Below are 13,893 nucleotides of genomic sequence, written 5' to 3'. Positions count from 1 at the left end.
TTAGATGAGAGATGTCTTGGTGTAGGGATTGTTCAAATATTATTTTGTCCAAAGAGTCTTAGAAGTGCACATTTACTTGTAAAGATAAGAAACAACTCTGAGCAAAAACTGTCAATAAACCAGCAAAATGTTTATTAAATTCCACTAAATATGAAGCAACATTTAATCAGGACTGAACGAGGAAATGGATTTCTCACACGTTTGTTTTATTTAAATAACTGTGACTTTGAGAGTTTGTAAAAGTGCTCTCTGAATGACACTCTTTGGCTTCTAGCTTTTTTTCCACTTATCCAATCAGGATTATCTTGTAAATGAATCCACAATAAGGTTAGCTTTTTTACAGCTAGTCTGTGAATTGTGTGAAACTGAAAACAAATCCACATTACATCCTGCTTCTCTACATACACAAAAATGTGATCCTTCACATGTCGGAAGATTTCACAACTGCTTTTTCTCAAGAGGAGCCGTCCTTACTGAGAACATCATAACATTTTTACTGGCTTTTTGGAGCATAAAATGTCTGCCAGTAAAAGACGTTTTATTTTCTATTATCTCATGAGTATAACAATTACGTTTAGTAAGTTCACATAAGGTAGTAAAACCAACCCTCTAAGGAGTTTCTGCTGGTTGTTTGATGCTAAAACATACACTTTCATTTAGTGTTTTGGGCAAAAAAAATGCATCACATGGACAAGAACATGATTTAAAGGAAGTGTGTGTAGGATTAAGTGGTACTTAGCAGTGAGATGGCAAATACACCTGGAATTCCTTGTACCCTTCTTCACACTGAAGATTACATCATAAATGATAGACATATCCCGAATACATTAAAAACACACACATTATTCCAAATAGTGTACATTATTATTGAAGGATGTGAAGTATAAATATTGGACAGGGAAAATATGCGTGCCAGCTCATTATCTTTTTGTAAAAAATAAAAAAAGATTCTGCTTTAAAATATCAATAATAATAATAAAAGATACAGAAGACATAGGAATCAATATGATTGTAAAGTACTATGTGACCCATTGCATTTAGTGATCTCTTTCAGTAATGCTTCAGATCACACACACATTCTGCAAACAGGACTGGATGAGTTCCGGTGGGCGGGTGTGACATGAGAGGATAAAAGAAGGAGATCTGTCTGCTGTGACTGAGGAGGAGAAGGATCAAAGATGGCTGACAGTCCGTGTTCTATGATTGGCAGGTCTGGCCCGCTTCCTGCTGCAGCACCATCTCGTCCTTACGGAGGGGGAAGGTGTCGATGGTGGTGAATAATTCAGCTGCTGTAATCGGGAACGGGTAGCGTTGCTTGTCCATTCCCTGCTTATCTACCAGCACCATTTGGAAAGACCTTTGAGAAATCTGAAGCAGTAACCTAGGAAACACACATCAGCTCAGTGAGCAGCAGTGGTGAAGAGTAACAAAGTACATTTACTCTCAAGTGTTGCACTCAAGTACACATTCTAGGTACTGGTATTTACTTGAGTAAATACTTCTACTCCGCTACACCTCAGTGGTAAATGTATTTTTACTCTTCTACATTTGATAGACAGCTTAATGATTTGCAGATCAAATTTCCATCAAAACAAAACATCTACAAAAATCACTTTAATCAGCTGGAAAATCTATCACCACAAGGCTGAAATATGGTCTGTTTCTATTTTAGAAATATAGGGATCTCACAGGACAGCTACTATACAAAAATATGATGCTCTTATAGAATCTGATGCATGGCTGCAGATTAAACTCCCATCGACATATCCATAAATTAACATCAGCAGAAACTTTACCATCTACTACTACAGCATGAAAATGCAACATAGACATTTATGCAGCAGTAATATTAAGCCGAAAGCACTGACAGGGACCATTTTACTGCACAGTGAGTACTTTCACTTTTGGTGCTGCTGTGTGTGTGTGTGTGTGTGTGTGTGTGTGTGTGTGTTTACCTGAGCTGCAGGGCCAGTGCTGGAGGAAGCAGCCTGTGTCGAATTCGGCCGATCTGTGCTGGGAAGGTGCCAACCACCTCGATTACTGTGACGTGCCTCAGGTCAAGTCCACACTGAGCATGCTGGGAGGAAGATGCAGAGAGAAACGGGTACGTTTAGCATTTTCATGGCTTTGTTATTGATTTCTATGTCTACTGTCTTCCTGAGGGTATATACATTTATATTGATTTATTTAAGTTAAGTTCACCCAGATTTGACTTGTTTGGCCTTCCCTGGTCTGAATAATTTATTTGTAGAGTTGAAAAATTGAGTTGAAAATGAACAATATTTGCATATTCACATATTCTGGGTTGTATAATAAGGTAAACTGAGTGCACATAATATTAAGACCTTTTAAAAAGGTCATTTGACTATTAAAAACAATAATAGTCCAAACCACAACCCTAAACCCAAAGATATGCCATTACAATGGAATAAAATAGCAGCCAAACCCCACTTCTTGATCAACTTACCAATGGATCAGATCATCGGTTCTGCTCTGAAGGAGAAAGAACAACTCACAGGCAGACAGATTCCCCGACGGATCACTCAGGTTGTTCACAAACTTTTAACAAGGTCTCAGCTGACATCTCGTCACTTTGAAAGGTCAGGCGTCTAAAGACAGAGCTAACGGTTTGTGACGAGCCGTGGAAGCATCCAGCCTCAGAATAATCCTTATCAAAGCCGGTGTCAGTATCATTTAATCATTGCTTTGACATTTTCTGTACCACCACACACACACACGTACACACACACACGCCATACCCAGCCTTCCCCCTCTCCCGCATCCCTTCCTATCCATTTGTCTCTCTGCTTTGTCCCACTTACGCAGCAAAGCGTAGAGAGAAAATCAAACACACATCTACTGCCCTTTTGGAGACGCAAATCACTGCAGCGTTGACTTCCATCGCCTATTCCGTCCATCCTGGTCACCCAACACGCAACTGTGAGTTGTGCCTCACCTGTAGGTTTGTCATCTGGAAGCGGTAATTATGATTGGCAGCAGTTGGAGCCGAGATAACGAGGAGCCTCCGTTTCTCATAGAACTGGTCCAGCAGTGCGGCAGCTGTACGCACTCCCACGTTGATGTTCATGGCTGTGATGACATTGAATGTACAATTGAGTGATATGAGAAGATATGACGCACAGGACGAGAAGAATACAAAATCATATTCAACACAGCGAGATGCTTTGATTATTTCAGTCTGTTGAGCAGATCATCATCGAAAGAAAGCTGCAACTTTTGGTAGAAATTACTAGTTATTATTAGTTTTATTGCGACACATTCTGTCCCATCTGATCATTTATCTCACAGAAACAAAACATTTGATAGATAGGCATACAGAATAATTTGAGCCCTTTTCTCCTTTCACGTGGACCCAGATCAGCACATGTAGCATAAGACTGTTGTGTCGACTGAGCTCGCTGAATGAGACATGGAAATTGTTCCCAGAATTGACTCACACAAAATAGCTGTGTTTTTGATTCTCTATGTCAAACTGTGTTGCTTTTTTGTTTACTCAGAGCCGATGCATTGTGAGCTGTGGGGAATTTGAGTCATAAAACGATCTAATAGTAAAGCATATCTTTTACATAACATGTAACATGTCAATGGTAATATTAACTTAAATAGGAAAGAGGAGCTCAATCTGACAATACTGCAAGGACCTGTTAGTCATGCAAAGAAAAAATACAAATGGAAATTATTAACAGATATGTTTCATTCTTTTTTTAATAAATAATGTTTTGGGTTGTTCCAAATAAATCCTAATGCTGCAGTACTGGGAGTGATACCTGAAGACTGAAGGCGTCAATACGTATAGTGAGGATGCAACTACATCGAGGGAAGTGGGCAAGTAGTTTGAAGTAAATGTATGAAAGCATGAAAAAAATAAAATCTAATAATAATATTGAAACATATTCAAACTCTGACATTAAAAATCCTCTATTTCTTCACTGATTCTCTTGTGGTGTTTTCTTTGTTTGGTTCATTTTTACAAACTGCCATGAGTAATGAAAAATAAGAAACACATAAGATGACTAGTTAATAAAAGATAGAGGATAGCTGTGTCTGTGTAAATATGTTTGTGTGTGCGTGTGTGTCCATCCGCATGCAGTGTGTACCTGCACAGGTGGTGTCTGTGCCAGACCAGGTGAGTCCGTACTGACACACTCTGGCAGCGCTGCCCCGAAGCTCGTAGCCACCGGTGCAAGTGAACTCACAAGTGGTACCATAGTTGTCTGCGTCACTGTCACACTTCATGTAACCGTTGTCTGGGGGAAACAGAGCGTTGCAGCGGCGCACTGCGAAAAAAGAGAGGTACTTTTCACATAAAATGTCAGGGCACCTGACAGGCAGCTAGATGGCATTACATCAGAAAAGACAGATGAAGTTTGGCATTCCACAAATTACACAACATTTAGGGAATTGAATTTGTTTTTAGCCATACTAAAACAAATTAAGTCCTATTTGGGAATGAGTTCTGTTAAAAAAGAAATTAGTTGTAATTATCTGGAAATTAAAGGAATTGCCATGACAGAGGAAGTCCATTTAGATCTTCTTATTCTCCCTATGTTCTTATTGTACTATAGTTGATTGACTGTGCAATTATAACAAAACATGTAGCTTACACTATAAATAAATGTAATATAATTGGAACAGCCTTTTTTTCCAAAAATTACCAAAAATCCTCCTCCACAAAATGATCAAAAAGCTTTTATTAGGTCACCTCGCACTCTGACTGAGAAGCGGCAGGATCCTTTGTTCCCTGCGCGGTCAAACACGGTGTAGGACATCTTATGGAGCCCCTCCGGGAAGTTTGATTTCGAAGGTTTCCCTTTCAGGATAACACTGCAAAAGACAGCCTCTGCTTTAATCTTTCACAGTGATCTACCTGATCACGGATCAGCGGAATAATAACCAACAATAAGACAGGCTGGGTGCATTGAAGGGTGTTGGAAGTGAGACTGACTCTGTGAGAATGCCATCTGCAGTGTCCACGCCCTCGGGTGTCTCCCAGGTCACCCTCGCTGTCAGTTTTGCTGGTTCTGCCCACTTATCCTTCAGATTAGGACACTTGATTTTTGGAGGATCCACATCTATAGAGAAGGAGAGAGAAATATTTTTTAAACAAAGAGAATACTATATATATACTGTATACAGTATCAAATTTAAATGTATGTCTAACACAGGAAAAAAATAAAGAATAGGAAATGTGAACTCTCTTTGTCCGGAGAGGAGCCATTTTTTCCTGCCTTGCACTACACCTACATTTATACTCATTTATGAAACAATTTGATTTCAGACAAGTTGACAAAAGCACCTTCTTATTTCAAAACACTTTGATAACCTGTGGCTAATTAATAAGCAAACTACACCTCTGTGTTGGTTGAGAAAGCAGTTAGCGGGTTACTTGTTTCCAGAGACTGACTAATGAGGACTAATACTACAAATGTGTATCTTAAATATGCACGCGGTGGCAATTCACAGACTTAGACGAGGAATTTTAGATTTAATCCCAAAGGACTGAGACCAGACAAAAAGTACCCATCCTCCCAATTTTGTGGTCCATGTAAGAAACACTGTGTACTTTAGTGTAGAGAAATGCAGTAACCCATAACTACCGTTGCCTTGCAGGTGATGTTGGCTTGCGACTTTAAGCTGCAAAACTATTGCAGCTTAAATTAGAACCATTAAACACAACTACGCACATCGATTCTACAAAACAGCTGTACTTTTCGGTCACCGGAAGCATTAAAAGCATAATGATTTGAGACATCAAGACACATTTCTGTGATTAGAAGGGATCTGACCAAATATTCAAATATTTGCTTTCAGGGTCAAAAGAATGAAAGTGAATCATTGCTCTTGAGAAACTTGATTTCTCTACAAAAGGCAGGTACAGTTTTAATAGCTGTGGTACGGTGTGATTGTCCACTGTTACCGAGGACACAAGGGCACTCAACCAATTCTAAAATCCCCTGTAAGTGCAGGTCTCAGAGCCCGGCTTTAGTCATTTTCATCATCAGACTGCAGCTGCAAAAGCATGAAAAACATTTATCATTTTCTGGTGACGATTTCTGTGACTGATTACATGCACAAGTCAAGAGGCTTGGTTTTTCTTCCAAACAACAATTATATAACCTTATATTATGAGGAATACATTGTAGACTGCAGCTCACATTAAACCATGGTCAAATAATTACATGTACCATGTGTTTCTTCAGGCTACAGTCCTCCTCTTTCTGAAATGAAAAAATTACAATACACACATTCTTACCAACACACGTAGGGACTCCAGCGCTCCACGTCTTGCGGTACTGGCACGTTGCCGTCTTCTGCCCCATCAGAACATATCCAGGCGAGCAGAAGAACTCACAGCGCGAGTTGAAGTAGGAGCCGTCCGAGCACTTGTAGCCGCCATTAGGGGGCATGTTGAGCTTAGCACAGCGGATCTCTGTCAGGAAAAAGGACTCCGTGTTGAAGGGTTTGTAAAGGGATGATTTTCACAGTCATATAGTCATATTGACTATCGTCACTGGTCCAATTGGATTAAATGGGAATTACACAGCTACCCAGAATGAAAAAAACGATGTGAACCCCTTAACCTGAGCAGAGGTATTAGTAATAGTAGTAGCAATATTGGCAATAACCTTCCACGGAGGGATTTAGTGAGCCACGGTGCAAATAGTATTTTCAAAAATAAAAACATCCAGTAGATGAGATTCATCACTGCAGTCATTTACAAATTTGTTGTAAACCAATTTTGAAATACTGAACATCAGGGCAGTTTTAATTTAGGTCAAAACACCTGCTCTGATGAAGACAGTCAGATGTGGTTCACGCCTGTAGAGAAGGTCAGAACGTGGACTCAACAGCCAAGATTAACTTCTTTAAAAGAATTACCATTGGGAATCCCAAAACCTGGAATTTGTGACATTAGAACCGTCCGTGAGTGTATAAACGTATGTGTGGATGTCTGTTTTTACCTTGGCAGGCGTAGCTGGAGGACCAGTGCTTGCTGGCCATACACACCACCTCTGAGCTCTTCGACTCGTATCCCTGCTTACAGCGGATTTTGCAGCGAGTCCCCATCACGTTCCTGTAGTTCTCTCCTCTGGGCGTACGGCAGCTCACGTCCCCATGCTTCACCTTAATGGGCGCACACCAGGGGGTCCCTAAAAAAACAGGGGAAGACAGCTGCAGTGACCTGTCCTTTGACAGCACCAAGGCCATTATGTTTTTCTCTGAGGCTTTGGAGAGAGAGATTATTAATGTTTGATAAAAAGCTCTTACCTGATGACTATAAAAGGCAAGACAGACTGACTAAGTTTGGAAAATTTGGAAAATCCTCCCATCAGTTCAAACTGATATGATACGGAGAATTTCTTTTTACCTTATCTGCAATCCCATTATCCAACCGTGTCCCATGAGCCAGAGAAGATCGTCTCAATTGAGGAAAAGACATGACGATGTGAAGAATGTTGGGTTAAGGTTTGTGAGTGATAGAGGGAGGAAACCTCTGCACCCATAGTTGTGTTGAGAGTTTAGCTCTTTTGTTTTTACACTGGTTTTGCTATCCCTCGATTTAGTCCGTCAAAACATGACGTTCACTATGCAGACCGCAGATCAGTTTCACTCCGAAACGATTACGTCCTTTTTGCAAAAGTTAAATAAAGAGTTTGATACAGACGTGGCGTCTGTGTTTAAAATATAAAGACCAGTCTTTAAATACTTCCTTTAACTTTGCTCTTCTCTTGGTGGACAGCTCTGCCCATCTCTAAAAGAAAACTTATAACAAAGATTCATTATTATATACAAAGTATTTGTACAAATTTGATCAAAATCTGCTTTTAATTTCCTTCTGGCTAAGGACTGGCACTCAGATCAACACACAAGTTTAGGCTGATTTCCAGTTGGAATACAGCGAGTATTCATTACACAGTGAGCCTCCCTCGCTGCCTCTGTGTGTGTGTGTGAGTGTGTGTGTGCCTGTGTGTTGGCAAAGTTTCCACCACCCTTGCGTAAGAGAAAATAGAACTACGTTTGTACTTTTACACAGTTTGGTTTGGCCTGGACGACAATGTTCCGTGTCTTACTGACCCCGAATCTGAAGCTGGAAGCTACTTTGACTGTTGAATTATGTTTCTTTAAAGATTTTTTTTTAAACACATACTTCTAATTCTAATTCTAGATGTCTGTGTTGTTCAGCTACAATTCCTTATAATCCTACTATTTGATCAGAAAAGTATGCAATTGTATAAAAATATCTCCCTTTTTACCACACATTTTAAGCAAATGTGATTACGGGCAACCATTGGGTTGACTCAAAGGTCAGGCGATGTGAATAAGGGTTTATGGGTTATCTCTGACGTATTTATTCATCTATTGTCCTTTTTTCCGATTTTACGGCGATGAGGCTGCCAGCTCACATTCTCATGGCTTCGTACTGTGGTATATGTTGAAAATGCATTGGCCGTGTTCGACTGAGCATGAATTCACCTTTATATCTACGGGAATACCAGTCCTCATCGTCTCCATTTGGGTACTGTCCTGACCCTGGGGATGGAAGAAAAGAAGAAAAAAGCCACTAATGCAACGACGAGAGCCGCATCCAAGACCTTAAGCAATGTTTGAAAGCATGTTCCTGTTTGGACCTCTTTGCCTTTTTTCTTCATTGCAAACAGCATCTAAACACGCTTACAAATATTGCTTAACTTGTCAGCTGAACCAGACTCTGGGGGGGATCTGGATCTTTTAGACGGGCAGCATGCACTAGTAATACATCACAAAAGATCCCACCTGGTTTGGAAAAATGAATTTGTTTAACACACACATTCATTCTTATCAATCCAGATTAGCATTTTTCTTCTTCTTCATTTTTTCTATTGCATTTGTTCCAAAATAGCTCCCATAGATCACACTTACCATTTTAATCAAACTTTTCCAGTGAACAGATGACTCAGACAGAGAAATTACATTGCAACCATAAAATGGAGGCATTCAAGGGGAAGTGAAATATTTCTCAGTGGTGGTTGCGGTACGGTGGTGGAGGACACACTTCAGTGATTGTCCTAAAAGACAAATGTGAGGGGAATTGCAATGAGCAAGCAGGATTATTTGAGAAAAGAGGACAAAGGGATGGCGTCAGGAAGCAGTAGAAATGAAGAGTAAAGAGGAAATGTGTGAGGAAGGGGTTAAAGTAGGGGGAAGGGTGTTCAACATTGGTCTGGGATGTTATGAAGCCCAGAGTGAATGTGTCCTCTGTTCAGGATCTTCAAGAGAGGAGTGTTCAAGCCTCCTTCAGCTTCCTATACCAGCCGCATGCTGGTCAATGAACCTCATACTAAGAGCCCGCCTCACGTCCCGTTCCCTCCATTCCTCATCAAGGCTTTTCTCTCACTTCAATAAAAGTTGTCTGGACCGAAACCCTGAAAGTCATCTAATGCAAACTCTCTCACGCAAACACACACACACACACAGGATTTAGGGATTCAACTCGGGTCACACAGCATGGATTGTACAGAGAAAACCCACATACTGGGTGAGTCAGATTTAGCATTCTAATGGGAAAACGTCAACGTCTGCTTCCTACAGGAGGGAGTAAGAGAGACAGAGAAAGGTATGGAAAAGGAATTACAGGTGTGAGATTGTGTGTGTGTGTCTCCTCCAAAGTCAACATTAATTTGGGCTTCATGGGCCGGAAAAATAATGAGTTCTGTAACAATTCCATGCAAGCAAACAAGATACAAAAGCCAAAAGGATCTGGAAAGGAATTGGCTGAGAGGATAAGCTTTCTCTCTTTTCTTAAGATGCAAAAATCCCCTCAAGAAACTAAGTCATGATCCTGCCATAAAGCTGCAGATACTATTGATGTGCTCTTTTCCTACAATAACCATTTCATGTATTTAGTGCCAAGTCAACCATTGTGCTCTGGATTTAATGATGGATTCACAGGAAACAATGGTTTCCCACGTGTTTTTGTTTCATTGATATCATCCCTACTATTTGCTGACAACTCTGTTAACACCCTGATTGAACTGTATGAAGCCAACACTGATGCAAAGCTGATATTTCCTTCTGCTGCTTCACATTAAAAACATGCAAGTTTGAAGCAGCCCCCAGGAAACATAACAACAACATGAAGATAAAGGGGGAAAATGTCTGGCGGAGCAGAGCATGAAGTCGGTACCCCTTGTTGTTCTTTGTTGACATGGGTAAGCAGAGTAAGAGACGCTGCAGTGTTTAAAACCATAAACCCCTGCAGACACCCGTTTTAACAGCATTGTTTCTTTCACTTGTGTGTTTTAGTTGTCAATACTCAGCAATAATATTTCTGTATTTGAAGACTGACATAACCACCACATAACTGTTTACAACTGTTTTTGAACTGTATTTTGTTCACTATCTTATTCATATTTACGTCCCTTGGGAACTGGTAGTCTTTTCCAATTCAGTTTAGCCAAATCAATGGAATGCAGAAAAAACAAAGTCAGTAGCAGTAGGCATAAATCCCAGGATGATTTAATAAATATCTCTCTTAAAGAAAATGGCCCTAAACTCTGGTCTAAATATCTTAGAATAAATCAATTGTGCCTCCAGTGGATATCAAATGGAACAGAGGTATATTTCAACTTGTGTTGAAGTAGAGTTTCCCAAGGTAATTGTCCAAGTATGAAGCAGAAAATGTGCATGATTAAACAAAACTCAAACAAATTTGTTCTGCAGGGTTGAGAGAAATAAGACACCCACGCATTTTTAAATTTAGGTGGCACTATCCACATTTCCTTGACCATTCCTTAATGGTAGTACGCATATTTAAACAGTTGCTGCTGTTACTTTTCTAGCGAGGTTGGGCTGGAGATACAACCATGACACTGCATTTGGATTGAATTGTCGAAGCCTGACTAGTTCCTGTTAATAAAAGCACTTGAGATTCAAACAATACAAAAAAACGAAAAGTTGATCCGGTGATGAGTTGGGATCAGCAGACAACATCACTTTCCTGTTCATCTTCTGCAAATTGGATCTCGGCAAGAAAGATGTCAAAATGTTAATGATGCAGTAAGCGTATGAATCTCATCCTCCTGACGAACCTCTGGGAGCTTTGAATTACAGGGACCGATAGCCAAATTAGCTTTTTTTTCTGCGGCTCTGTAACACAAGCCGTCACCATGTGGGAGCTCATTCCCTGTGAGTAGCTACAGGCCAAAGAGAGCAGAAAATAAAAGAGGATCCCATTCCTTACTCGCTGGATTCAAAATGCTGCGATTACAGAGTGACATTATTCGTTTTGGAGCACTAATGATGTGTCCAAGCACATCAGCATTTTCTGACCTTGAGGAACAAACTGCTATTTTTATCTCTCATAGCACTCTGGACTACAGTGACGTTTACTACAGTAGGTGAGTATTTACACTAATGAGCCATATTTGTATTTATATATTGAAATCATAACTGATGCTTCATTTCAACAATATTTATTTCTGAACGTGTTGCTTGCGTAGGATGAGGAGTCACTTTGCCTGAGAGACACAACATTTAATAACAAGGGTTAGCACAGTTCATTGGGAATGATTCATTTAGATAGTGTTCAGTAGATACAGAGTTATAAACCTGCATTAGGCTGCTTGATTAATACAGCATTTATCTGTCTGCTGCAGCTGCTCTAATCAATATATTTGCATAAAAAATGGACAAAGTCCATGAATGGGTTTGATTGTAACAAACACGCAGTGAATTGCCTGCAGTTGGCAGAGTGAGCACCGGACCAACAGGCTTCAGATGAAGACTGATGTTGCTTGTGATGGATACGTAGGTAAGTAACTTTAAGTCTTTATTTCTGGCTCAACTGAACACTTATTATAGGGACTGGAACGTTGTGGCCGTTCGCTTTTTTTACTCCCCGAGTGTGGATGTATATTCCCTGACTCAGCCCAAGAATCCTGGTGGAAAATGTTATCTGACTTTAATGACTACTTGCTGAAGAGGTCTTTTTAACAGTATGAAGCAAAGTAGAACCTAATCTAAAAAAAAAGGCATTCTGAAGCCCGGGCGGTCAGTTTTGAAGCATGCACACGCAGGCTCAACAATTCGACTGGTTAATTGACCACCAAAAACCAAACACACCCCTGTAAAATAAACCCCTCATAAACACACACTCACACAAGTACAGACCAGAGACGACTCTCAGAGCAACAGGCAGTTTTTAGTCCTTGTGTTCATGTTTCAGCCTGTATGATCATACAGCAGTCACTCTCCAACCATTCACGGGCACATTGCCACTGTGACTACACACAAGCACACACACACTGTTCCATCCAGACTTGAGCTTTGAAGTGTTTTCAGCTCCTCTCTGACAAGCTCTTGTCTAACCAACGATATCTGCATGGTCGCTATGTTCTTACATTGGATGCCTTTCCTCAGTGTGAGCCGGATACAGTCAGTTGTAAAACCACATTAATCAATGAACTGTCAATAAAAGGTGAGGAAGGGTCACTCATAAAATATCCTGGAGTCCGTGGTAAAGTCATCGTATGTGTTGTTTTATTGACCCGAACATTTGAAACCCCAACGATTATGAACTCACAATGATGAAAAAATACAGTTAAACAGGAAAAAAAACCCAGAAAATATATAATTGGGGACTTTGCAGGAAAAAAGACTCAGAAGACTGATTGCAGGATAAACAACAGCCAAATCTTCCTGCTGATTAATATAATGACCAACTATAATTCATCAGTACAAAACTACAGCCCCTTTGCGGTGGTTTAATCCGAAGATTCGGTGAAAAGCTCGTTGTGAGCACTACAAAGAGGGCCAAAATGTAACACAGCACCCACACTACAGTCGCAGGGCTTTCATCGGGACCACAGACTGAGTTCTGTGCAGTGAAACGTCCCCCAGATGCACACTGCACTCCCCCCGCTGTCCACCCACTCCACGGAAACACCCCCGCCCTTCACCAGATACAAGAAAAAAACAGCTGTGAGGACAAGGAGCCTCAGATGAATGCAACATAAAAAACATTCACCCAATACAAAGAGTTCCGTTTATGTTTACCCTAAAAATGCATCCCATCCCATTCGCTCCCACCAGACGGTCTAATGTGCTCGATCATGTCCCCTCGTGCGCGGTCCCCGTGCGCGGTCCCCGGGACACGGCCTCGGGACGTCCGGGAAGGTGACTGAAGGGTCTTTGTGACTTCCTTACCTTCGTAAGCGCAGCAGAGGCAGAGCTGGACGGACAGGAGCACCAGCGGCCACACGTCCATATCGAGCGCGTGTGAAGGAGGGAGCTCTCGCAGGAAACCTTCCAGCGCATTCCTGCCTCCCAAAGGCCCGCCTCTCGCTCCCGATCCGGACACCGGGGAGGATTCTCCGAGCGGAGTCGGCCCAACGAACCCCCCGCAGGACGCGGCTATCTGCTAATGTAATAGACTGCTTCTAGAGGCTCTTGTGTGTGTTCAAACGAGTTACTTACTGTAAGGAAAAGTCTAAGGTACATTTAAGGAGTGGTGGAAGAATGATAAAGATAGAAATACGATGTGCTAAAAAAAAATACTCCATCACAGGCCTGGAGGCCTGAAATAAGGATCGTTTCACAGATCGGATCATCTCACGTTGTCATGTTATTATAGATATTTGTGTATTCTGTATTAAAATATGCACGGCACTCTTCTACACCTGATAATCAGTTTCATACACTAACTAACACAAAAACACAGCAATGAAGCTGATTGTGTGTGTACGGGTGTGGGGGGAGTTCACGCATGAAGGTGTTGAAGGGTTTTTTGATTGGTCAGAAAACAGGAAGTGGAGACGTTTGGTGAAGAGACCGTGAAAGCATCTCAAGATTCAAGATTTTTATTTATGCGATGCAGTTTAACAGGTTACTCTT

The 13,893-nt window shown here is 41.0% G+C and overlaps 1 protein-coding gene across 2 annotated transcripts; it reads right to left on the bottom strand.

The window, feature by feature from the left end:
* Positions 1 to 109: 109 nt before the first annotated feature.
* On the bottom strand, positions 110 to 13,357 carry srpx (sushi-repeat containing protein X-linked). Of its 2 annotated transcripts, XM_037488388.2 has the most exons (10): positions 13,207 to 13,357; positions 8,497 to 8,553; positions 6,984 to 7,172; positions 6,275 to 6,451; positions 4,967 to 5,093; positions 4,724 to 4,845; positions 4,119 to 4,298; positions 2,957 to 3,090; positions 1,956 to 2,077; positions 110 to 1,381 (listed from the first exon to the last, which is right to left on the bottom strand). In XM_037488388.2, exons 1-10 carry the CDS (start codon positions 13,265 to 13,267, stop codon positions 1,198 to 1,200), a joined length of 1,353 nt encoding a protein of 450 aa, XP_037344285.2. In that variant the 5' UTR covers positions 13,268 to 13,357; the 3' UTR covers positions 110 to 1,197. The 2 variants fall into 2 exon arrangements, with proteins under 2 accessions (XP_037344285.2, XP_037344286.2); XM_037488389.2 differs by lacking the exon at positions 8,497 to 8,553 and having other exon boundaries at positions 13,207 to 13,338.
* Positions 13,358 to 13,893: the final 536 nt, after the last annotated feature.

This window comes from Pungitius pungitius, chromosome 10, assembly GCF_949316345.1.
Source record: "Pungitius pungitius chromosome 10, fPunPun2.1, whole genome shotgun sequence".
Lineage (NCBI taxonomy): Eukaryota > Metazoa > Chordata > Actinopteri > Perciformes > Gasterosteidae > Pungitius > Pungitius pungitius.
Note: the sequence above shows the minus strand (reverse complement) of the source record. Positions and strands in the feature narration are given on the sequence as shown.